The 23,426-nt window shown below is 43.1% G+C and overlaps 1 protein-coding gene across 3 annotated transcripts in view; it reads left to right on the top strand.

The window, feature by feature from the left end:
• Positions 1 to 23,426, top strand: part of LOC130284660 (vacuolar protein sorting-associated protein 33A) — a 253,616-nt gene that overhangs the window by 11,952 nt on the left and 218,238 nt on the right. For all 3 annotated transcript variants that reach the window (XM_056535248.1, XM_056535228.1, XM_056535237.1), the window contains exons 2-4: positions 12,992 to 13,177; positions 16,555 to 17,120; positions 21,653 to 21,777. In XM_056535248.1, the coding sequence (XP_056391223.1) occupies positions 13,087 to 13,177; positions 16,555 to 17,120; positions 21,653 to 21,777 (782 nt within the window). In that variant the 5' untranslated portion in view covers positions 12,992 to 13,086. The remainder of the gene's footprint in view (positions 1 to 12,991; positions 13,178 to 16,554; positions 17,121 to 21,652; positions 21,778 to 23,426) is intronic.

Raw genomic sequence — 23,426 nt, 5'->3', positions numbered from 1 at the left:
AAATCATTCAGCAGGCATCCCGTGACAATGCCCAGGGCGGAGACCTGAGGCCCCCCCATGTCGGCGATCGACGCAAATCACCGGTTAATTCAGACTGGTGATTACGGGTCATATGGGTCTCTGGTGACCCACAAAATAAGGAGGATCGGGGATGTCGAAGACACCCCCGATCCCCCTGAATGTGATTGAGGTGGCAGGGGTAATTTAACCCCTTCACGACGAGCGACGTACATGTACGGCGCCGCGAAGTGTCACTTGGCGCGCGGCGACGTACATGTACGTCGCGGGGTTCCGGAAGCGCCGCGTCACCGGTAGCGGTGATGGGGCCGGGATGACTGCTGTTATCTAACAGCAGGCATCCCGGCACATCGCCGAGGGGGGTCCTGAGACCCCCCCCATGACCGCGATGCGCGCAAATCGCAGGTCAACTCAGACCTGCGATCTGCGCGATTCCGGGTCATACGGGTCACTGGTGACCCGGTGACCCGGAAAATAAGAGGGATCGTAGGTGTCCGAGACTCCCTCGATCCCCCTAAAGGGATAGGAGTTTGGTGGCAGGGGTGCCACCCCTCCTATCCCTGCTATTGGTCGGCCGAGCGACCGACCGATAGCAGACCGGGGGAGGGGGGGTTAAAGTTCGGTTCCCCCGCTTTGCCCACCTATCGGTGTCCGGGCAAAACGGGGGAACCGTCAAGGGAAGGTCGGCGCCGAAGGTCCCTATCCCGGATCCCGGAGCGCGATCCTCCATGCGGGGATCCCCACGTGCGGCGGCGGCGTCTTCCGGGTCCTGCTAGGTGAGTTGTTGCCTAGCAACATCCGGAGGACCACAGTTTACAGTGGTCTCTAAACCGTGGCCCTCCAGATGTTGCAAAACTACAACTCCCAGCATGCCCAGACAGCTGTTTGCTGTGTGGGCATGCTGGGACTTGTAGTTTTGCAATATTTAGAGGGGTTCAGGTTGTAGATCACTAAGTGGTCTCAAACTGTAGCCCTCCAGATGTTGCAAAACTACAACTCTCAGCATGCCCAGACAGCAGTTTGCTGTCTGGGCATGCTGTGAGTTGTAGTTTTGCAACATCTGGAGGGCCACAGTTTTGAGACCACTGGACAGTGATTTACAACTTGAACCCCTCTAAATCTTGCAAAACTACAACTCCCAGCATTCAGGAACAGCATAAGGCTGTCTTGGCATGCTGGGAGTTGTACTTGCGTGCCTCCAGCCATTGCATAACTACATCTCCCAGCATGCCCTTCCGCAATCAGTACATGCTGGGAGTTGCAGTTTTGCAACAGCTGGAGGCACGCTGGTTGGAAAATACTGAGTTAGGTCATAGAACCTAACTCAAGGTTTTCCAGCCAGTGTGCCTCCAGCTGTTGCAAAACTACAACTCCCAGCATGCATGGTCTGTCAGTGCATGCTGGGAGTTGTAGTTTTGACCCCCCTCCCGTGTGAATGTACAGGCTACATTAACACTGGCGGCAGATTACAGTGAGTTCCCCGCTACAAATTAGAGCTGCGGCAAATTTTCCGTCGCAGCTCAAACTCCTAGCGGGAGACTCAGTGTAATCTGCCGTCAGTGTGAATGTAACCTAAAAACACTACACTACACTACACATAAAATAAAGAGTAAAACACTACATATACACACGTACACTGCCCCCCCTACCACCCCCCTTCCCCAATAAAAATGAAAAACGTATTGTATGGCAGTGTTTCTAAGATGGAGCCTCCAGCTGTTGCAAAACAAAAACTCCCAGCCTTTCTGGACAGCAATTGACTGTCCAAGCATGCTGAGAGTTTAGCAACAGCTGGAGGCACCCTGTTTGGGAATCACTGGCATAGAATACCCCTATGTCCACCCCTATGCAAGTCCCTAATTCAGGCCTCAAATGCGCATGGCGCTCTCACTTTGGAGCCCTGTCGTATTTCAAGGCAACAGAATAGGGTCACATATGGGGTATCGCTGTACTCGGGAGAAATTGCCTAACAAATTTTGGGGGGCTTTTTCTCCTTTTACCCCTTATGAAAAGGAACAGTTGGGGGTCTACACCAGCATGTTAGTGTAAAAAAAAAAAAAAAATTTACACTAACATGCTGGTGTTGCCCTATACTTTTCATTTTCACAAGAGGTAAAAGGGAAAAACGCCCCCCAAAATTTGTAACGCAATTTCTCCCGAGTACGGACATACCCCATATGTGGGCGCAAAGTGCTCTGGGGGCGCACAACAAGGCCCAGATAGGCCCACTAACTATCTCGGAATCAGAATGAAAAGTAAAAGTATCCCAGAGTTATTAATACTTAAAGTGACAGTGGTCAGATGTGCAAAAAATTCCCGGGTCCTTAAGGTGAAAATGGGCTGGGTCCTTAAGGTGTTAATATACCACCAAAGAAATATACACAGCATTACTATTTGTAAATCAAATAAATATTATTTTATTATACGAACAATACATAAAAGCACATTCAAGGTGTATTCACACATACAATAGTCATATATTATAAATATAAGTATTAATATATTACATTTACATTAATTAGTTGATCTCTTCTCAGAGTGGTGTGGGTGTTATGTATCTAATCATTGTTGAGTAGACGCTTATTTAGATCTCTGTAAACTGTGAAAAAGGAGTCTTCTTCTATCTCTAGGTCTCCTGCCCCTTGGGACGGAGTCCCTCTTTCCATGGTGCTGTAGTGGTTTAAAGGGGTACTCCACTGGAACTTTTTTTTCATATCAACTGGTGCCATAAAGTTAAACAGATTTGTAAATTACTTCTATAAAAAAAATCTTAATCTTTCCAGTATTTATTAGCTGCTGCTATGATCCACAGGAATTTCTCTTCTTTTTGAATTTGCTTTCTGTCTGATCACAGTGCTCTCTGCTGACACTTCTGTCCATTTTACCATTTTAGGAACTGTCCAGAGCAAGAAAGGTTTTCTATGGATTTGCACCTACTCTGGACAGTTCCTAAAATGGACACAAGCGTCACACTGTGATCAGACAGAAAGGAAAACAACTTCCTGTCGATCATACAGCAGCTGATAACTACTGGAAGGATTAAGATTTTTTAATAGAAGTAATTTACAAATCTGTTTAACTTTCTGGCACCAGTTGATTTAAGATTTTTTTTTTCCAGTGGAGTACCCATTTAAGGAAACAGAATTACCAGTAAGTGTAATGACTGATTTATCAGTCTGTCAATATGTGTGAACTATAAAGTTTTGGCATCCAAAGAAATGCATAAGTGCACAGCAGACTGATGCAGTTCTGTTTCTTTTTATTTTATTTGGAAGAACTTTTAGGTTATTAACCCCTTCCCGCAGAATGTCATATATAAACGCCAGGTTGTGCAGTGCGTTCGCGCATCACGACGTTTATAAATGACATTCAGTTAACCCATTCATGGTCCTGGTCAGCGATCACTGTGATTGGTCCCTGTGGACCAATCACAGTGACCTGGGGTGAAAGTTCAGATCCCCCGCACTGCCCGCCCCTGGAAGTCGGGCAGAACGGGGGACGATGGCTGCGGGGGCTCGCGGGGACCTGCGGAATAGGAGGGGAACACGAGGGGACCAGCGGCGGGACCGAGGAGCAGCGCGGGACCGGCCACGTGGACGAGCAGCGACGGGACCGGCAGGTAAGTATATGGTCCTCAGAGGCAGCAGTGAAGATCTTCACTGCTGCTTCTAGGAGTCTGAAAACTACAACTCCCAGCATGCCTATACAGCCTTTGGCTGTCTGGGCATGCTGGGAGTTGTAGTTTTGCAACATCTGGGGGGCCCCAGTTTGGAGACCATTGTATAATGATCTCCAATCTGTGCTCTTCCAGCTGTTGCAAAACTACAACTCCCAGCATGCACTGACTGTCCAGGCATGCTGGGAGTTTTAGTTCAGCAACATCTGGCCCTTCAGATGTTACCGAACTACAACTCTCAGCATGCCCTTCAGCTGTCTGGGCATGCTGGGAGTTGTAGTTTTGCAACAACTGGAGACACACTGGTTGGGAAACATTGTCTGTTTCTAACTCGGTGTTTCCTAACCTGTGTGCCTCCAGCTGTTGCAAAACTATAACTCCCAGCATGCACTAACAGACCATGCATGCTGGGAGTTGTGGTTTTGCAACAGCTGGTGCACCCCCCCTGTGAATGTACAGGGTACATTCACATGGGCGAGGGTTTTACAGTGGGTTTCTCGCTGCAAGTTTGAGATGCAGCAAATTTTGCGCTGGGAAACTCGCTGTAATCCCCCGCCCGTGTGACTGTACCCTAAAAACACTACACTACACTAACACAAAATAAAATAAAAATTTAAAAACACTACATATACACATACCCCTACACAGCCCCCCTCCCCTCCCCCAATAAGAACGTCCGGTACACCACTGTTTCCAAAGCAGAGCCTCCAGCTGTTGAAAAACAACAACTCCCAGTATTGCCGGACAGCCGTTGACTGTCCACGCATGCTGGGAGTTTTACAACAGCTGGAGGCACCCTGTTTGGGAATCACTGGTGTAGAATACCCCTATGTCCACCCCTATGCAAATCCCTAATTGAGGCCTCAAATGCAGATGGTGCTCTCACTTTGGAGCCCTGTCGTATTTCAGGGCAACAGTTTAGGGCCACATATGGGGTATCGCCGTACTCGGGAGAAATTGCGTTACAAGGTTTGGGGGTCTTTTTCTTCTTTAACCCTTCATGAAAAGGAAATGTTGTGGTCTACACCAGAATGTTAGTGTAAAAAAAATAAAAAATTTTACACTAACATGCTGAAGTTGCCCCATACTTTACATTTTCACAAGAGGTAAAAGGGAAAAAAGCCCCCCAAAATTTGTAACGCAATTTCTCCCGACTATGGAGATACCCCATATGTGGGCGCAAAGTGCTCTGGGGGCGCACAACAAGGCCCAGAAGGGAGAGTGCACCATGTACATTTGAGGTGATTTGCACAGGGGTGGCTGATTGTTACAGCGGTTTTGACAAACGCAAAAAAAAACAAAAACCCCATTTCGGAAACGACACCCCTCACGGAATGTAATGAGGGGTGCAGTGAGAATTTACCCCCCACAGGTGTCTGACAGATCTTTGGAACAGTGGTCCGTGAAAATGAAAACTTGTACAGCCCACTGTTCCAAAGATCTGTCAGACACCAGTGGGGGGCAAATGCTCACTGTACCCCTTGTTACGTTCCTCAAGGGGTCTAGTTTCCAAAATAGTATGCCATGTGTTTTGTTTTTTTTTGCTGTTCTGGCACCTTAGGGGCTTCCTAAATGCGACATGCCCCCCGAGCAAAATTTGCTCTCAAAAAGCCAAATATGACTCCTTCTCTTCTGAGCATTGTAGTTCGCCTGTAGTGCACTTCAGGTCAACTTATGCGGTACCTTCATACTCAGAAGAGAAGGGGTTACAAATATTGGGGGGTATTTTCTGCTATTAACCCTTGGAAAAATGTGAAATTTGGGGGGAAACACACATTTTTGTGAAAATTTTTTTTTTACATATGCAAAAGTCGTGAAACACCTGTGGAGTATTAAGGCTCACTTTATTCCTTGTTACATTCCTCAAGGGGTCTAGTTTCCAAAATGGTATGCCATGTGAGGGTTTTTTGCTGTTCTGGCACCATAGGGGCTTCTTAAATGCAACATGCCCCACAAAAACCATTTCAGAAAAACGTACTCTCCAAAATCCCCTCGTCGCTCCTTCGCTTCTGAGCCCTCTACTGCGCCCGCTTTACAAACACTTTACATAGACATATGAGGTATGTGCTTACTCAAGAGAAATTGGGCTACAAATATAAGTATACATTTTCTCCTTTTACCCCTTGTAAAAATTCAAAAATTGGGTCTACAAGAACATGCGAGTGTAAAAAATTAAGCTTGTGAATTTTCTCCTTCACTTTGCTTCTATTCCTTTGAAACACCTAAAGGGTTAAAACGCTGACTGAATGTCATTTTGAATACTTTGGGGGGTGCAGTTTTTATAATGGGGTCATTTGTGGGGTATTTCTAATATGAAGACCCTTCAAATCCACTTCAAACCTGAACTGATCCCTGAAAAATAGTGAGTTTGAAAATTTTGTGAAAAATTGGAAAATTGCTGCTGAACTTTGAAGCCCTCTGGTGTCTTCCAAAAGTAAAAACTCGTCAATTTTATGATGCAAGCATAAAGTAGACATATTGTGTATGTGAATAAAAAATTTTTTTATTTGTAATATACATTTTCCTTACAAGCAGAGAGCTTCAAAGTTAGAAAAATGCAAAATTTTCAAATTTTTCATAAAATTTTAGGATTTTTCACAAGGAAAGGATGCAAGTTACCACAAAAATTTACCACTATGTTAAAGTAGAATATGTCACGAAAAAACAATCTCGGAATCAGAATGATAACTAAAAGCATTCCAGAGTTATTAATGTTTAAAGTGACAGTGGTCAGATGTGCAAAAAACGCTCTGGTCCTTAAGGGGTGAAGGAAAGAAGATCAATTCCTCTGAGCCAGATTGTTTTACATTAGTGTAATCCTAGTTCTGCCTGATTCCTACATTAACAGTGTCATCTTCAATAATTTATTAAAGCACAGTTACCTTAGGGCTTGTTTGAGAGGAAATTCCTTTTTGGTGGTTGGAAGTTTTAGCATTTTTTTTTTTGTTCAGTTGTGCATACTGCAACTGCATCATGTGCAGTCTAATCTAGAAAACTTTACAAAACTATTAAAGGGGTACTTCCTGGAAAACTTTTTTTTTTTTTTTTTTAAATCAACTGGTGTCAGAAAGTTTAACCCCTTAAGGACGCAGGACGTAAATGTACGTCCTGGTGAGGTGGTACTTAACGCACCAGGACGTACATTTACGTCCTAAGCATAACCGCGGGCATCGGAGCGATGCCCGTGTCATGCGTGGCTGATCCCGGCTGCTGATCGCAGCCAGGGACCCGCCGGCAATGGCCGACGCCCGTGATCTCGCGGGCGTCCGCCATTAACCCCTCAGGTGCCGGGATCAATACAGATCCCGGCATCTGCGGCAGTTCGCGATTTAAATGAACGATCGGATCGCCCGCAGCGCTGCTGCGGGGATCCGATCATTCATAACGCCGCACGGAGGTCCCCTCACCTTCCTCCGTGCGGCTCCCGGCGTCTCCTGCTCTGGTCTGTGATCGAGCAGACCAGAGCAGAAGATGACCGATAATACTGATCTGTTCTATGTCCTATACATAGAACAGATCAGTATTAGCAATCATGGTATTGCTATGAATAGTCCCCAATGGGGACTATTCAAGTGTAAAAAAAAATGTAAAAGTAAAAGTAAAAAAAAAGTGAAAAATCCCCTCCCCCAATAAAAAAGTAAAACGTCCGTTTTTTCCTATTTTACCCCCAAAAAGCGTAAAAAACATTTTTTATAGACATATTTGGTATGGCCGCGTGCGTAAATATCCGAACTATTAAAATAAAATGTTAATGATCCCGTACGGTGAACGGCGTGAACGAAAAAAAATAAAAAAAGTCCAAAATTCCTACTTTTTTAATACATTTTATTAAAAAAAATTCTAAAAAATATATTAAAAGTTTTTTATATGCAAATGTGGTATCAAAAAAAAGTACAGATCATGGCGCAAAAAATGAGCCCCCATACCGCCGCTTATACAGAAAAATAAAAAAGTTAGAGGTCATCAAAATAAAGGGATTATAAACGTACTAATTTGGTTAAAAAGTTTGTGATTTTTTTTAAGCGCAACAATAATATAAAAGTATATAATAATGGGTATCATTTTAATCGTATTGACCCTCAGAATAAAGAGCACATGTCATTTTTACCATAAATTGTACGGCGTGAAAACAAAACCTTCCAAAATTAGCAAAATTGCGTTTTTCGTTTTAATTTCCCCACAAAAATAGTGTTTTTTGGTTGCGCCATACATTTCATGATATAATGAGTGATGTCATTACAAAGGACAACTGGTCGCGCAAAAAACAAGCCCTCATACTAGTCTGTGGATGAAAATATAAAAGAGTTATGATTTTTAGAAGGCGAGGAGGAAAAAATGAAAACGTAAAAATTAAATTGTCTGAGTCCTTAAGGCCAAAATGGGCTGAGTCCTTAAGGGGTTAAAGAGATTTGTAAATTACTTCTTTTAAAAAATCTTGGCTGTGGTCAGACAGCTTCCTCGGGAGTATACAGCAGCTGATAAATACTGTAAGGATTAAGATTTTAAATAGAAGTAATTTACAAATCTGTTTAACTTTCTGGCACCAGTTGAATTTTTTTTTTCCAGTGAGTACCCCTTTAACTGAGAAACACAACCAAGTTGAACATATAGAGTGTTTTTATGTGTTTTCATGCTCTCGTTCTCTCTGGATCACGCCCCCTCCCATAGACTTGCATAGTGGGCTGGGGCGTGATGTCATACGGGGGCAGAGTGGTGACGTCCCGATACTCCGGCCTCGTGGTCGGCACCCGGCAGTTTGTGAGCTGGCAGTGCGGTTTGCAGCTCAAAGAGGTGGGGGTGCCGAATGCAAAATAGGGATAGGGGATAAGATGTCTTAGGGCCGGAGTGCTCCTTTAACACCCCCCCCCCCCAGGTGTTTGATGACTTTTCGTTAAAGTCGGATGTGTAAATGAAAAAAAATAATTTTTTCACTAAAGTGCAGTTTTCCCCCAAAAAATTTATCATTTTTTCAAAGGGAATTGGGAGAAAATGCCCCCCAAAATTTGTAACCCCATCTTATGACGTAAAATCCTCTGCGGGCGAACTACAATGCTCAGTAGAGAAGGAATCACATTTGGCTTTTGGAATGCAAATTTTGCTGAAATGGCTTTATTGGGGGGGGGGGCATGTCACATTTAGGAAGTCCCATTTCACTAAAATGCTGTGTCCCCCCCCAAATGTTACATTTTTTACAAGGGGTAATAGGAGAAAATGACCCACAAAATGTGTGACCCCATTTCTTCTAAATATGGAAATATCCCATGTGTGGACGTCAAGTGCTCTGCTGGCTCTGCTCAGAAGAGAAGGAGTGCCATTGAGCTTTTTGAGACAGAATTTGTTTGGAATTCAAGTCGTGGGCCATGTGCATTTACAAAGTCCCCTGTGGTGCCAGAACAGTGGACCCCCCACATGTGACCCCATTTTGGAAACTACACCCCTCACAGAATTTTATAAGGCCTGCAGTGAGTATTTACACCCCACTGGCGTTTGACAGATCTTTGGAACAGTGTTCTGTGCAAATGAAAAATTACCTTTTTAATTTTCACGGACCACTGTTCCAAAAATCTGTCAGACACCTCTGGGGCGTAAATGCTCATTGTACCCCTTATTACATTACATGAGGGATGTAGTTTCCAAAATGGGGTCACATGTGGGGGGGGGGGGGGGTCCATTGTTCTGGCACTATGGAGGCTTTGTAAACACACGTGGCCTTCAATTCCAGACAAATTTTCTCTTCAAAAGCCCAATGGCTTTTTTTTTTACTTTTTTCTATTTTCCCTTGTAAAAAGGAAAAATTTAGGGTAACACCAGCATTTTAGTGAAAAAAAATTATTTTTCATTTTACCATCGAACTTTAATGAAACATTTTCAAACACCTGGGGGTGTTAAGGCTCACTATACCCCTTGTTACATTCCGTGAGGGGTGTAGTTTCCAAAATGGGGTCACATGTGGGTATTTATTTTTTGCTTTTATGTCAGAACCGCTGTAAAACCAGCCACCCCTGTGCAAATCACCAATTTACAAATTGTACATAGTGCGCTCTCACTCCTAAGCCTTGTGTGACCGCAGAGCATTTTACGCCCACATATGGGGTATTTCCGTACTCAGGAGATATTGCGTTACAAATTTTGGGGGTCTGTTTTTTCCTTTTATTTCTTATGAAAAGGAAAAGTTGGGGGCTACACAAGCCTGTTAGTGTAAAAAAAAAAAAAAAAAAAAATTCACAAGAGGTAAAAGGGAAAAAAAGACCCCCAAAATTTGGAACGCAATTTCTCCTGAGTACAGAAATACCCCATATGTGGCCCTAAGCTGTTTCCTTGAAATACGACAGGGCTCCGAAGTGAGAGAGCGCCATGCGCTTTTGAGGACTAAATTAGGGATTGCATAAGGGTGAACATAGGGGTATTCTACGCCAGTTATTCCCAAACAGGGTGCCTCCAGCTGTTGCTAAACTCCCAGCATGCCTGGACAGTCAGTGGCTTTCCGGAAATGCTGGGAGTTGCTTCGCAACAACTGGAGGCTCCGTTTTGGAAACATTGCCGTACAATACGTTTTTAATTGGAGGGGACAGTGTAAGGGGGTGTATATGTAGTGTTTTACCCTTTTTTATGTGTTAGTGTAGCGTTTTACCCTTTTTTATGTGTTTAGGGTAGTGTTGTACCCTTTTTTATGTGTTTAGGGTACATTAGCACTGGCGGGGGTTTACGGTGAGTTTCCCGCTAGGAGTTTGCGCTGCGGCGAAAAATTTGCAGCTGCTCATACTTGAAGCAGGGAACTCACTGTAAACCCGCCCGTGTTAATGTACCCTGTATATTCACATGGGGGGCAAACCTCCAGCGGTTTCAAAACTACAACTCCCAGCATGTACTGACAGACCGTGCATGCTGGGAGTTGTACTTTTGCAACAGCTGGAGGCACACTGGTTGGAAAACCTTCAGTTAGGTTCTGTTACCTAACTCAGTATTTTCCAACCAGTGTGCCTCCAGCTGTTGCAGAACTACAACTCCCAGCATGTACTGATCGCCGAAGGGCATGCTGAGAGATGTAGTTATGCAACAGCTGGAGGTACGCAACTACAACTCCCAGCATGCTCAGACAGCTATTTGCTGTTTGGGCATGCTGGGATTTGAAGTTTTGCAACATCTGGAGGGCTACAGTTTAGAGACCACTGCACAGTGATCTCCAAATGCCCACTGCCGCCGATGGTAAGTGGACCTTTGGCACCAGTCACCGTCGGTTCACCTGCTCTGTCCAGACTACAGTGGGTGGGCACTGTTTATCCCCCCCAATCTGCTATTGGTTGTCGCTTCTTAATGACCAATAGTAGGGGTGGCACCCCTGCCACCTCACTCCTATCCCTTCAGAGGGATCGTGGGTGTCTTGGACAACCCCGATCCCCCTTATTTTCCGGGTCACCAGAGACCCGTATGACCCGGAATCGCAGCAAATTGCCGGTGTGAATTCATGGGGGGGGGGGGGGGGGGGGGGTCTCGGGACCCTCCTGGGCATTTGCACGGAGTGAGTGCTGATAGATGTGGTGATGGTCTTGATATACCACTATAGATATACAGCCGCTAATAAGTACCGAAGGATTAAGAATTTTTTATTGAAGTAATTTACAAATCTGTTTAACTTTCTGGCACCAGTTGATTTAAAAACCTTTATTTTTTTAAATTGTGGAGCTGGAGAAACCTACTAAGAGCAAAACCACCACTAACATCATCAAGTAAAAGCGCTTTCACCTGGCAGTGTTTTGGTCAGTATTTTGTACCGGTATTTGTAAGCCTAAGCTAGGAATAGAATCTACAAAAGAGAAAAACTATAATGAAAAGATTTGTACTTCTGGGTTTTGTTTTCAACCAACACATCAGTGTTTTATAGCAGCACTAGCTGAGTACCCGGCGTTGCCCGGTTTTTCCTTCCAAATCCTTGTTGGGGAGGAAAATTAAAAAAAGGAGGAAGCTTTTGACTTCATGTCCTCCTGTCCCGCCCTCCCGCCCCGCCCTCCCGCCCCGTCCTCCCGCCCCGTCCTCCCGCCCCGTCCTCCTATCCTGTCCTCAGGTGGGAGTGATTTGTGATGAAGATATTTTAAGCTGAAAATAGAAGGGGACGTGGCTTTGTGGGACTGGGCATGATTTGCAAGCCAGACCGATGCACAAAAAGGGTAGATAATAAAGGGGTGGGGCTTAAACAGTGGGTGTGTCTTTGTGAGATGGGGTGTGGCTTGCAAGCCAGACCAACACATTCACCAGGAGATGCGGAGCTTGTGGAGTAAGGTACTGGAAGTCCCATATACTCGCATGGGACTTGAAACAAAAACCCATCTTTTATATAAGGGTTCTAGGTAAGGGTTAATTTAACTATCATATCTTTTTATTTGACATATAAGTAATATGTGTACCAGGTATTATTGAAATATCTCCAGCCGTATGGAAGTTATGTGGGAACATAAATTTCCCATTGATTTGCATGGGACGTGATGCTGAAACATACACACACACACACACATTGGCCCTCATTTACTAAGAGTGTTGTGTAGGTTTCTTTGTGGGTTTTAATTCCCTACAATTTATTTTCCATGGTATTTACTAAGGTTTCCCTACATTTTCGACTTTCCCTACATTTTGCTTTTTTTTACACATGCTCTGATCTGTGGGGTTTTCCTCAGCTCAAATCCATTTTATATGGAAACCTTATTAAATATGTTGGGTTTTTGTGAAAATGTCGGGAACACGCCCCTTTTCGGAGACCACACCCCCTTTTCTTAGCAAAATGGAGAGTTAGGTGGGTTTTTTCAATTCTGGTGCAAATTCTGGCACAAATCATGGTGCAGACAGAATTTCTGGTGCAATGCTACAGAATCTGGCGCACAACCCGACAAAACATGTCGGGTTTGCAATAGTAAATGAGGGACATATATAGAGATTTGGAAGTCAAAGTGGCCTAAGTCAAGAAGAATAACATTTCTTTTTCATTTATTTGGCTTTTTCACATATCTAGTCATTTTACTCAGTATAATGTAGGAATTCGTAAATTTAAATATTGATAGGGGGACTGGTCTGTGATAAGAGACAGCAGCTAACCTCCCTCTTTAACAGAACCCACTCATTTTTAGCTCTACTAAGTGTAAATAATTTTGTAGATAAAATATTGGATAACTTGTGGTTTGCAGTACAATTTGCCAGTCAATAAAACAGAAGGATCAGATGTTCCCATTTGAGCGCTACTTGGCTTTGCTTGCTTTAGAGTTGTTTATTTCAACATGTTTTAAATGACACTTCTTTTTTTCCTTGTAGGTCTGATATTTGTCGTGTTGCGAAAGAAATCTTAGTGTTATCAATGGTTTTATTAAGATAACAGTTTTGGATATCCTTACATATTGAATGAGATCATGAGTTCATTAAAGCCAAGTGGGCTTAAAGCCCCCTCCAAAATAGCAAAGCCTGGAGCCACAGCTAATAAATCTTCATCTATTGCTGCTGGTAAGAATCATTTTTTTCTCTCTTGATTGTTATTTTTTTTTTTTATCCTTCAGTGCATTTTTAATGTTTATACAGAACACATAAAAAAACAAACAAAAAAAAAACAAACAAACAGCAATGTCTTAGTATGGCCATTCTGTGACCTATGTATGCAGCCCTTGCATCATTTTCCAGTATCCATTTAGATTTATTAACAACAGCATGCACACACACAGTTCTTCACAAATTAAAGGAGCCAAGCTGCTAGAAAGCCTAGAAGTTTGGGCCAGTTAGCTAAAAATCAGGGTCCCGATCAGCTGAGGGGGACGGACAGAGGGTCCCTATCTCTCTCCGTTCAGTCTGAAGCCACAGCAGCCGATAATGGAGTGCCGATAACACTGCTGAATACTGTGCTATGGCACTGCATTGTTCGGTGTGTGTAAGCGAAAGATCGCATGTAATAGTCCTTTGGGCACTGAAAAATTGTGAATAAAATGTCAAAATAACATTCATATATTTTAATAAGCCCCTCCCCTAAGAAAAGTTCAAGTCACCCACATTCTCCAATTTTTCAAATGAAATAATGTAATGTTATTAGAAAGTACAATTTGGTTGCAGCAAAAACGAGCCCTTGTACAGGTCTAAAGATGGAAATATAAGTAAATATAAGTTATGGCTCTTAAGAGAAAAAATAATGGAAAGGCAAAAATAAAATTAGCTGTGTCCTCAAGGCCAAAATGGGTTATGTCCCTAAAGGGTTAAAAAAAATAAGTATGCTTATAATGGCCAGGTTCTGACCCCTATAACTTTTTATTTTTTTGTCTATGGGGCTTTATGATTCTGATTTCTTGCAGCTTGATCTGTATTACCTTTGATTATACTTGACTTTTTAATCACTTTTTATTTTTATTTTTTTTCTGGGATGTAGTGGGACCAAAAATCAGCAATTTTGGACTTTTCTATTGTTTACCCTTTTGGATTATGTTATATTTTAATAGTTCAAAAATAATGCGCATGGAGATACCAAATATGTATCTTTCTGTTAGTATTTGGAAAATTGAAATGGGGGGGGGGATTTGAATTCTTATATAATGGGTTAAAGTATGGGTGAACAGGAGACTGATGAGGATTCATTGACTACAATTCATACCATCAATCGGAAGGACTGTCACACCAAAGATCTGCTTCTATTGTGTGCTGGAGACGGGCTTCGCCGGCTACATTTGAATATTCATTGTTGCTGGTCACATGAGCGCTCAGTCGGCGCATGCGTTCACGTGACCAGCGACTCCACGTCACTAGGACGTTGAGTCACAGACGATGAATTTTCAAAGTGAGCCAGAGGTGCTCTCCTCCAGTGCTCAATTCAGAGAAGATAGAAGCAAATCTTTGGTGGGACAGATCTCCGGACCGGAGGTACATATTTTAGTCAGTGACCCCTCATCAGTTTCCTGTTCACCCACACTCTAACCCAGTGTATTGGGTTTAGTGTGGGTGAACAGGATGACCATTTTTCCTTTTAAGATGGTTTAAAAAAAAATATTTTTTAAGTCCCCATAGTGGACTATTGTAAGCAATCATCAGATTGCTAACACAAAAAAATGCTTTCCACGGAGGTATTTGGGGGACTCCGGTTGGCATGGAAAGAAATCCTTTGCTCTCTTCATTGACCAAATGCAACTCAAGAAGTAAATGTATGATCTGGTTGGTGCATTTAGTACTAGGTCCTTTTGCAAAGCATCTGACACGCTGAGGGCTGGACTACCTCCTCGTCCCCCTTCCCTATCAATGGTTAGCAGTCAGTTGAAAGCCAAGTCCTTTTTTCAAATCTCATTCCTGCCCTGTGCACAGAAATTGTGTGCAGATGCAAGTTTCGGAAACTGGCCTAGGATTCCAGCTGACTGTCAGAAAGGGAAGGCAAAGCAAGGAGAGGCATTCCAGCCATTAGCACCTCAAAGGCTTAGGTACTCCTCTTTGACACCCTAGAATAGGCTTGTAAAACTGCGCACACCGTGCACTAGGACTTCCCAAGCCTATTCTAGGCATATCTTTCAGAGATAAATCAGGCTGTTGAATACTCATAAATAACCCCTTTGTAATTCCTCCAGAGAGACTGCCCTGGGGTCAGTTTTCCCCTGGGGCCATACCGATTCTCTCCGGCTGTGCCAGCTGTCAATATACTATGCCATGTAAGTGCATAGAGGAGGTGCAGCCCCTGAGCATAGTTGACCATGGGTCCCGCCTCTCTGACTATTTGGCTGACTCTAGGAGGAATTACAAAGGAGTTTTGTACAATATATTATTTGTATCTTATCTATAATGGTATGTCTAGAATAGGCTTGTTAACCCTAGTGTTCTGTGTGTGCAGCTTCACAAGCCTTTTCTAGGTGAGAGTTGCGCTTGAAGTCTAGAATGAAGTAGAACGTTACTAACAAATATATTAATAAAGAAATAGTAAGCGCTGATAGAAAAAGTGATATGTGATATTACTAATGCATACCTGAGATCTAAGACAATGGTGAATTTGCCACGGTAGAAAGCTTGTCAATAGAGCAGACATGTGCAGGGTAGTTGCAGTGGAAATAGTGGTAAACTGTTAGATCTGTGTGAGTAGACAAAATAGGATAGTTATTTGATTTTAATTTGATCTATAGGGCATTGGTTTTCAATAACATGTAGGTACTGGAGTTATACCTAATGTACAGTATGGGCTGGTTTACAGGGTTATTGGCCGACTGGGCAAATGCTGTGCTCCATAACCGTTCCATTCACATACCCGTGTTGGCTCTAAAAACAAATTAAATATAATCAATTTTTATCCTCTGGAATTTAGGAACCTTGCGTTGTTCCTGATTGCAGGTATGGAAGTCACAAGTAAGTAAATTCTCAGTGGATGAGTTAACACGCAATGAATATGCTCAGTACATTACCAGCCGTAGTTGCTACGAAGTCCGTCGCGCTGCTGCGGTCCCATGTACCATGATTCTTGTGGTGTTCCTCTCAGGATTTGATCTGGATAACATGCACGGCATCTACAAGGAACACCCCTATCAGCGCTTACTATTAATATATCTTACAATGTTAGCACAACATACAGGGACGTGTGCATACAGTACAGCTGCAGCTAGGGAAATCAAGGTTGTCACCAGATACAAGCGCCTGTGTTTTATATATTTTTAGAGTAGTTACTAACAAATACTTTAAAAAATATAGTTTTTATATACTTTTCTCATGCTGAATTCTAGTTTTTGTTAGTGTGATAATGTTGATTATGGTCTGTTTGACTTATATATGGTTCTGGTAAAATGTTATGAATAATAAAAAAAAAAAAAAAAAGCTATAGATGATTTTTTTTCACTGTATTGTGCATTATATTGAGGTTTATTTTGATCTTCTAGCTGCAGCTCCTCCTGCAAAACCAGTAGAAAAGTCAACCGGTGCACCACCTGCAGAAGCGCCTCCTTCAGAGACACCTGAAGGGTTTGTGGATGATTTTCGAGTAGGAGAGCATGTATGGGTTAATGGCAATAAACCTGGGTTCATTCAGTTTCTTGGAGAAACTCAGTTTGCTCCTGGACAGTGGGCAGGGATTGTTTTGGATGAAGCAATTGGTAAAAATGATGGATCAGTTGCTGGTGTAAGATATTTTCAATGTGAAGCCTTAAGAGGAATTTTTACAAGACCTTCAAAGTTGTCTAGGAAACCATTAGATGATGAAACCAATGGCACCCAAACTGCATCAAGAGCTACCTCACCAACCTCAATGTCTTCTGCAAATGTTGTCTCTCCTGTGCCAGCCTCTTTGGCAACTCCTCTAAAAAGTACTACATCTACTACTAAGGAGTATAGCACCCCTGCACAATTAAGTAACCTCACTCGAACCACAAGTGAATCTATATCAAATTTGTCTGAAACTGGGTCAGTCAAAAAAGAACGAGAGCTCAAGCTTGGGGATAGAGTTTTGGTAAGTCCTAAATTACTGTGTTTGGCAGTCTTTTATTATTATTTTTTTTATGTAACCAAAGGGTAAAATGAAGCCTTTCTCCATATTATATGCTGCATATCCACACTTATATGTATATATCCCTGCCAATGTTATCTCTCATTTTGTTGCTGATGCAGCATCCCATGCTCAAGCTCCTGGCAACTCCGTAGCCAGCTGCGAAAGCAAGCAGTCTACAGAATTGACAGAAGTGCATTGCAGTGAAAGTCTATGAATCTTCCAGAAATTCCGTAAATCACTCACTGTAGCAGCGGACTGTGGAGTTGGTAGTTGTGGATAATTTGTAGTTAGATTAGGGAGGGAGTTAATGAGGGGATTGGACTGAAGGTCTTTTGTGTATTTTAGGTAAGGAATGCATTGTGTGTTAAAAAGTATGTGGGGTTGGCTAGATGCTAAGCTTTGCGGAGGCTGAGAGGAGTAGCTTTTTATTATATTAAATACTAATGATAATTCTCTTAAATATAATGTTTCTCTTTTACCTTGTAAGGGCTATACCCCCTCCCTGTGGCCAGATAGGACGGGCAGCACATTCCCTGGTTGTCCATCCTACGTGCCCCCAACAGCCCATTTAGTTAAGAGGGGGCCAGCACACATCATCTTCCACTTTCTGCATCTTCTCTCTGCAACTATTGCAATTCTGGCCTTTATCACAGAGTTTGACAACCGGGGACTCACGATAGCTGCAGGAATCAGAAGATTGCGTGTGCTGGGCACCTTCTTCACTAAACAGGCTGCCGAGAAGAACAGCATACAAACATAGTGATAATCGCTAAGTGTATGTGAACTTTAGAAATTGGCTGACCAACTAATCGACCAACCGATAATTATGAAAATAGTTGACAATTATTTTCATAATCGATTCCTTGCCGATTAATCGATTAGTTGTTTCAGCACTATTTTAAAAGTATATCTTTACTGTTTGTTCTTACGGTTAAAGCCACTTAAAAATTGTGATTGCCTTGTGGAGTAGCTAAACCAGGTTTTATACTTTCTTCATTCCTAGTTTTTATATCTGAGGTTTGTACGCATTATTCATTTTAATGAATCAGCAATCACACATCCTAAATCTGACAGCATATATCTGAGCTTTTCTAAGTTTAAAAATTGCTGAGTTACCAAGTAATTTGTAAAACAACATAGGACAGTATTATGTATTATCCCTAATTGCATGGGACACCTATCCCTAAACTACACTTATCTCCTATCCACGAAATCTATGATCTATGGAACGGGGCCCGGATACTAGCCCAACCTCAGAGCATAGTGGCCCCTCCCTCATAGACATGCAGGAGTGACAACCTGAGCAGTCCGTCACTCCTGCATGAGGGTGGTAGCTGCACTGTTCAGAGTATGGGTGAGTAGCTGGGCCGCATTTCGTAGATCATAGATACCGTGGATAGGGGATAAGTGTAGCTCCCTGGACAACCCCTGTAAAGGATTCTTTTAAATGAACGCCTATCTGCTTGATCAGTGCTCATATAAAGCATGGGTCTGCCCATGTAAAAATACCCTTAGTATAAGTAAAAATCGTTGTTGTAATTTCTGTGCTCTTAAGCTATGTTCACACATAATTTGTTTCACCTGTCTTTTAAATACTCCGACTCCAACTCCGGAGTTTTCTATGCTTCCAACTCCAACTCCCCGACTCCGACTCCTCTGTATTAATATGTGAATGTATTTTATACATTCCTTGAAGGAAAGAAAGGCAACATACATGTCATTACCACAGGACTACTGGCTGGGAAGCCAACAGTCTACTGTATTGAACAGTTTGTGTGCTGATCTGCTGCTGAAGATAGGGCAGTGGGAGTATCCAGGAAGGGGCATTTATTATGAAACATGATTTCCCTAGTAGAATCCCATAGTCAAGTTTAAAGGGGTACTCTGCCCCTAGACATCTTATCCCCTATCCAAAGGATAGGGGATAAGATGTCAGATCGCCGGGGTCCCGCTACTGGGGACCCCCGGGATTGCCGCTGCCGCACGCGCTTTCATTACTACACAGAGAGAGTTCGCTCTGTGCGTAATGATGGGTGATACAGGGGACGGAGCAGCGTGACGTCATGGCTCCGCCCCTCGTGACATCCCACGCCCCTTCCCATAGACTTGTATTGAGGGGGCGGGCCGTGACATCATGAGGGGCGGAGCCGTGATGTAACGATGCTCCGGCCCCTGTATCGCCCGTCATTACGCACAGAGCGAACTCGCTCTGTGCGCGCGGTGCCGCAGCGGTGATCCCAGGGGTCCCCAGCAGCGGGACCCCGGCGATCTGACATCTTATCACCTTTCCAAAGGATAGGGGATAAGATGTCAGATCGCCGGGGTCCCACTGCTGCGGCACCGCGAGTTTGCTCTGTGCGTAATGACGGGCGATACAGGGGCCGGAGCATCGTTATGTCATGACTCCGCCCCTCGTGATGTCTAGGGGCGGAGTACCCCTTTAAGCTAACAATCGAGTTTACAAGTTTTTATAGCCTTAGCTGAATGGCAGCAGTTTTTCCAATGGTTTTACAGCTTCAGTCTTGAACTATTGACCCTCCATTCCCTCCACTTATGCAAGTGTCTCTAGTCCTGCAAAAAACATATTTCCTTAATCCCTTATCAGTGAGAGGCTAGGTTACCCATGGGTTCCCTGTAACAGCAGAACACAACACTATGGAAAGTATAAGTATTGCCGCTCCTAATTGTGCGTTGTGTGCCAAATAGTAAAGCACATGAAAAGCATGCTTCTTCACGGTCACTTAACGTGTTAGTTTTGTGGTTACATGAGGCACTGCATGCATTGATCTTTATTCTTACAGTAGAAAATTCATTAATTATAACTTTTTGTGAATTGGGACATTTAAACTTGCTTTTTTTTTTTTTATTCCAATCTAAATTTAGTCGGAGTCTGAGTCGGTGCATTGTTTGCCGACTCCGACTCCAGGTACCCAAAATTTCGTCCGACTCCACAGCCCTGCTTTTAAAACAGCATTGTTTTGAGCTTCAAAAGATGTACAAAAATGGCCATATTTTTCCAAATATTGTGTTCAATGGAACTCGATAGAAAAACTGCTAGTTCTACAGAGATTTAATTATCAGCCACTATTTTTAAAAAATACTTCAGTTTTTGAGCTCATGAAAACATGGCTATTAAAATACTGTGCTATCATGGCCTTAGGTGACTCTTCAGAATAAGTTGTCATATGTGTCCATAAAGTGTAGCACTAAATCTCATTGTTATAAAACTTGTAAATGGTATTTTCACCTGTTTTCCTGTTTACTTGTTGCTCTATTATTCAACTGTCTCTGATCTAATGGGTGGAGATGAGCTGCTATAACACCCCCCATACACACACATTCTTGCCCTCTTCTCCCTCCATAGCTTTTTATGGGCACCATGTAACTTGATACTTCAGTGAACAGATTCAAAGATGAAATATAGCAATCTCTTCATATTGAAGGATGAGTTTTGAAGTTAGGAATAGCAGGATAAGTGAAAAAAGAGGCCTCGTCTGGCTAATTAGCTTAGCTAAATATTTAACCCCCCATTGGAAAAATGTGGAATATATATTTTATTATAGCTGTAGGTTGTGCCATTTCTGTTTCTACAAAATATATGGTTAAATAGCTAACTGGGTGGTATCAGATTGGGTTGTCAGTCCCAGCTAGTAACACCCAATTGGCTATTTAGTCATACATTTCTAGTAAAAATAACTGGAATGGCACAAAACTGAGCTATAAGAAAAGATGATCCAGGATTGTTTTATTCATAGGAATTAGGAAAAAGAATTCACTAAAATAGAGAAACCAGGGGTCTTCTTTTAACCAATAATTAAATCTGTCATGTACATACATTCCAGTCAGTAGGGTAGGGGCAAAATTTCAGCACCATAAAGCATCCATTTTTGTTCAAGACATATGAAATAAATCACACATTCTACTTAACAAGTTGAAGAATTAGGATTTACAACTGGTGGCTAAAAGGTCTGTATTATGCACATTTGCTATTTTGATGTTACAGTAAGGCCCAGATTTATCAATCTGCCTGAAACCAAAACTGCCTAGTTTTGCCAGTTGTAACCAATTTCATCCCAGCTTTCTTTTTGCCAGAGCTCATTGATATGAAAGCTGACCTGTAATTGGTTGCTATTGGCAAAACCAGACAGTTTTTGTTTCAGGCAGATTGATAAATCTTAGCCTAAGGCTGTGTTCACACTGCAGATTCTCCAGAGGGACTTTCTGACTGCATTGCCCTCCCCATAGACTGCAATGCATTTCTAAGCAGATCCACAGAAAGATCTGCTCAGATATGCATTGCCGTCTGTAGGGATGGCAATGCAGTGTGCGCGGTCCTAGCGTTGTCAACGGGATCTCTGGCGGAAATTCCATCTGGAGATTCCATGGTGTGAACGTAGCCTAAATCTTTTTGATCTACTGGACTTATTTAGTTGTTTATCATTGATATCACTGTGTGTTTCATCTAGTTGTTTGTTCTTATGCTTAATTTTCAGGTAAGCGGTTCAAAAGCTGGAGTTATACGGTTTATGGGGGAGACAGATTTTGCCAAAGGAGAATGGTGTGGCGTGGAGCTAGATGAGCCTTTAGGAAAAAACGATGGAGCGGTGGCTGGCACAAGGCAAGTTTAGGATTGCTATTTATTTACTGTATTATTTAGGTTTTTTTTTTAATGCATATCTTAACCCCTTAACGACACAGGGCGTAAATGTATTTCCTGGTGAGGTGGTACTTAAAGGGGTAGTCCAGTGGTGAAAAACGTATCCCTTATACTAAGGATAGGGGAGGAGTTTAAGATCGCGCAGGGTCCGACCGCTGGGCCCCCCCGCGATCTTCTGTACGGTGCCCCGGCTCGCTGGCCAGATAGCACGTGTTGACCACCTCACGAAGCAGGGGCCGACACGCCCCCCTCAATACAACTCTATGGCAGAGCCAGAGATTGCGGAAGGCAGTGCTCCGGCTCTGCCATAGAGTTGTATTGAGGGGCGTGTCTGCCGCCGCTTCGTGCGGTGGTCAACAGAGCAGTCTGAACCCTCGCAATCTGAAACTTATCACCTATCCTTAGGATAGGCGATACGTTTTTCACCACTGGATGTCTCCTTTAACGCACATTTATGTCCTATACATAACCGCGAGCATCGGAGCTGCTGTAATGGCCGACATCCGTGATCGCGCAGATGTCCGCCATTAACCCCTCAGATGCCGTGATCAATACAGATCACGGCATCTGCGGCAGTGCTGCCGCAGCGATCTGATCGTCCAGAACGGCAGACTGAGGTCCCCTCACCTGCCTCCGCTGCCTTCCAGGGGTCTTCTGCTCTGGTCTGAGATCGAGCAGACCAGAGCAGAAGATGACCATTAACACTGGTCAATGTTACATAGTTACATAGTTACATAGTTACATAGTTAGTACGGTCGAAAAAAGACATATGTCCATCAAGTTCAACCAGGGAATTAAGGGGTAGGGGTGTGGCGCGATATTGGGGAAGGGATGGGATTTTATATTTCTTCATAAGCATTAATGTTATTTTGTTCCATAAATGTATCTAATCCTGTTTTAAAGCTGTTAATTGTTCCTACTGTGACCAGTTCCTGAGGTAGACCGTTCCATAAATTCACAGTCCTCACGGTAAAGAAGGCGTGTCGCCCCTTGAGACTAAACTTTTTCTTCTCCAGACGGAGGGAGTGTCCCCTCGTCCTTTGGGGGGGTTTAACCTGGAACAGTTTTTCTCCATATTTTTTGTATGGGCCATTAATATACTTATATACGTTTATCATATCCCCCCTTAAACGTCTCTTCTCAAGACTAAACAATTGTAACTCCTTTAATCGCTCCTCATAGCTAAGATGTTCCATGCCCCATATTAGTTTAGTCGCGCGTCTCTGCACCCTTTCCAACTCCGCAGTGTCCCTTTTATGGACAGGTGCCCAAAACTGAACAGCATATTCCAGGTGAGGCCGTACCAATGCTTTATAAAGGGGGAGTATTATGTCCCTGTCCCTTGAGTCCATGCCTCTTTTTATACATGACAATATCCTGCCGGCTTTGGAAGCAGCAGCCTGACATTGCATGCTATTCTGTAGTCTGTGATCTACAAGTACACCCAGATCCTTCTCTACCAGTGACTCTGCCAGTTTAATCCCCCCTAAGACATACGATGCATGCAGGTTATTAGTACCCATATGCATAACTTTACATTTATCCACATTGAACCTCATTTGCCAAGTGGATGCCCAGACACTTAGTCTATCCAAGTCATCCTGTAACTT

This window comes from Hyla sarda, chromosome 1, assembly GCF_029499605.1.
Source record: "Hyla sarda isolate aHylSar1 chromosome 1, aHylSar1.hap1, whole genome shotgun sequence".
NCBI lineage: Eukaryota > Metazoa > Chordata > Amphibia > Anura > Hylidae > Hyla > Hyla sarda.
Note: the sequence above shows the minus strand (reverse complement) of the source record. Positions and strands in the feature narration are given on the sequence as shown.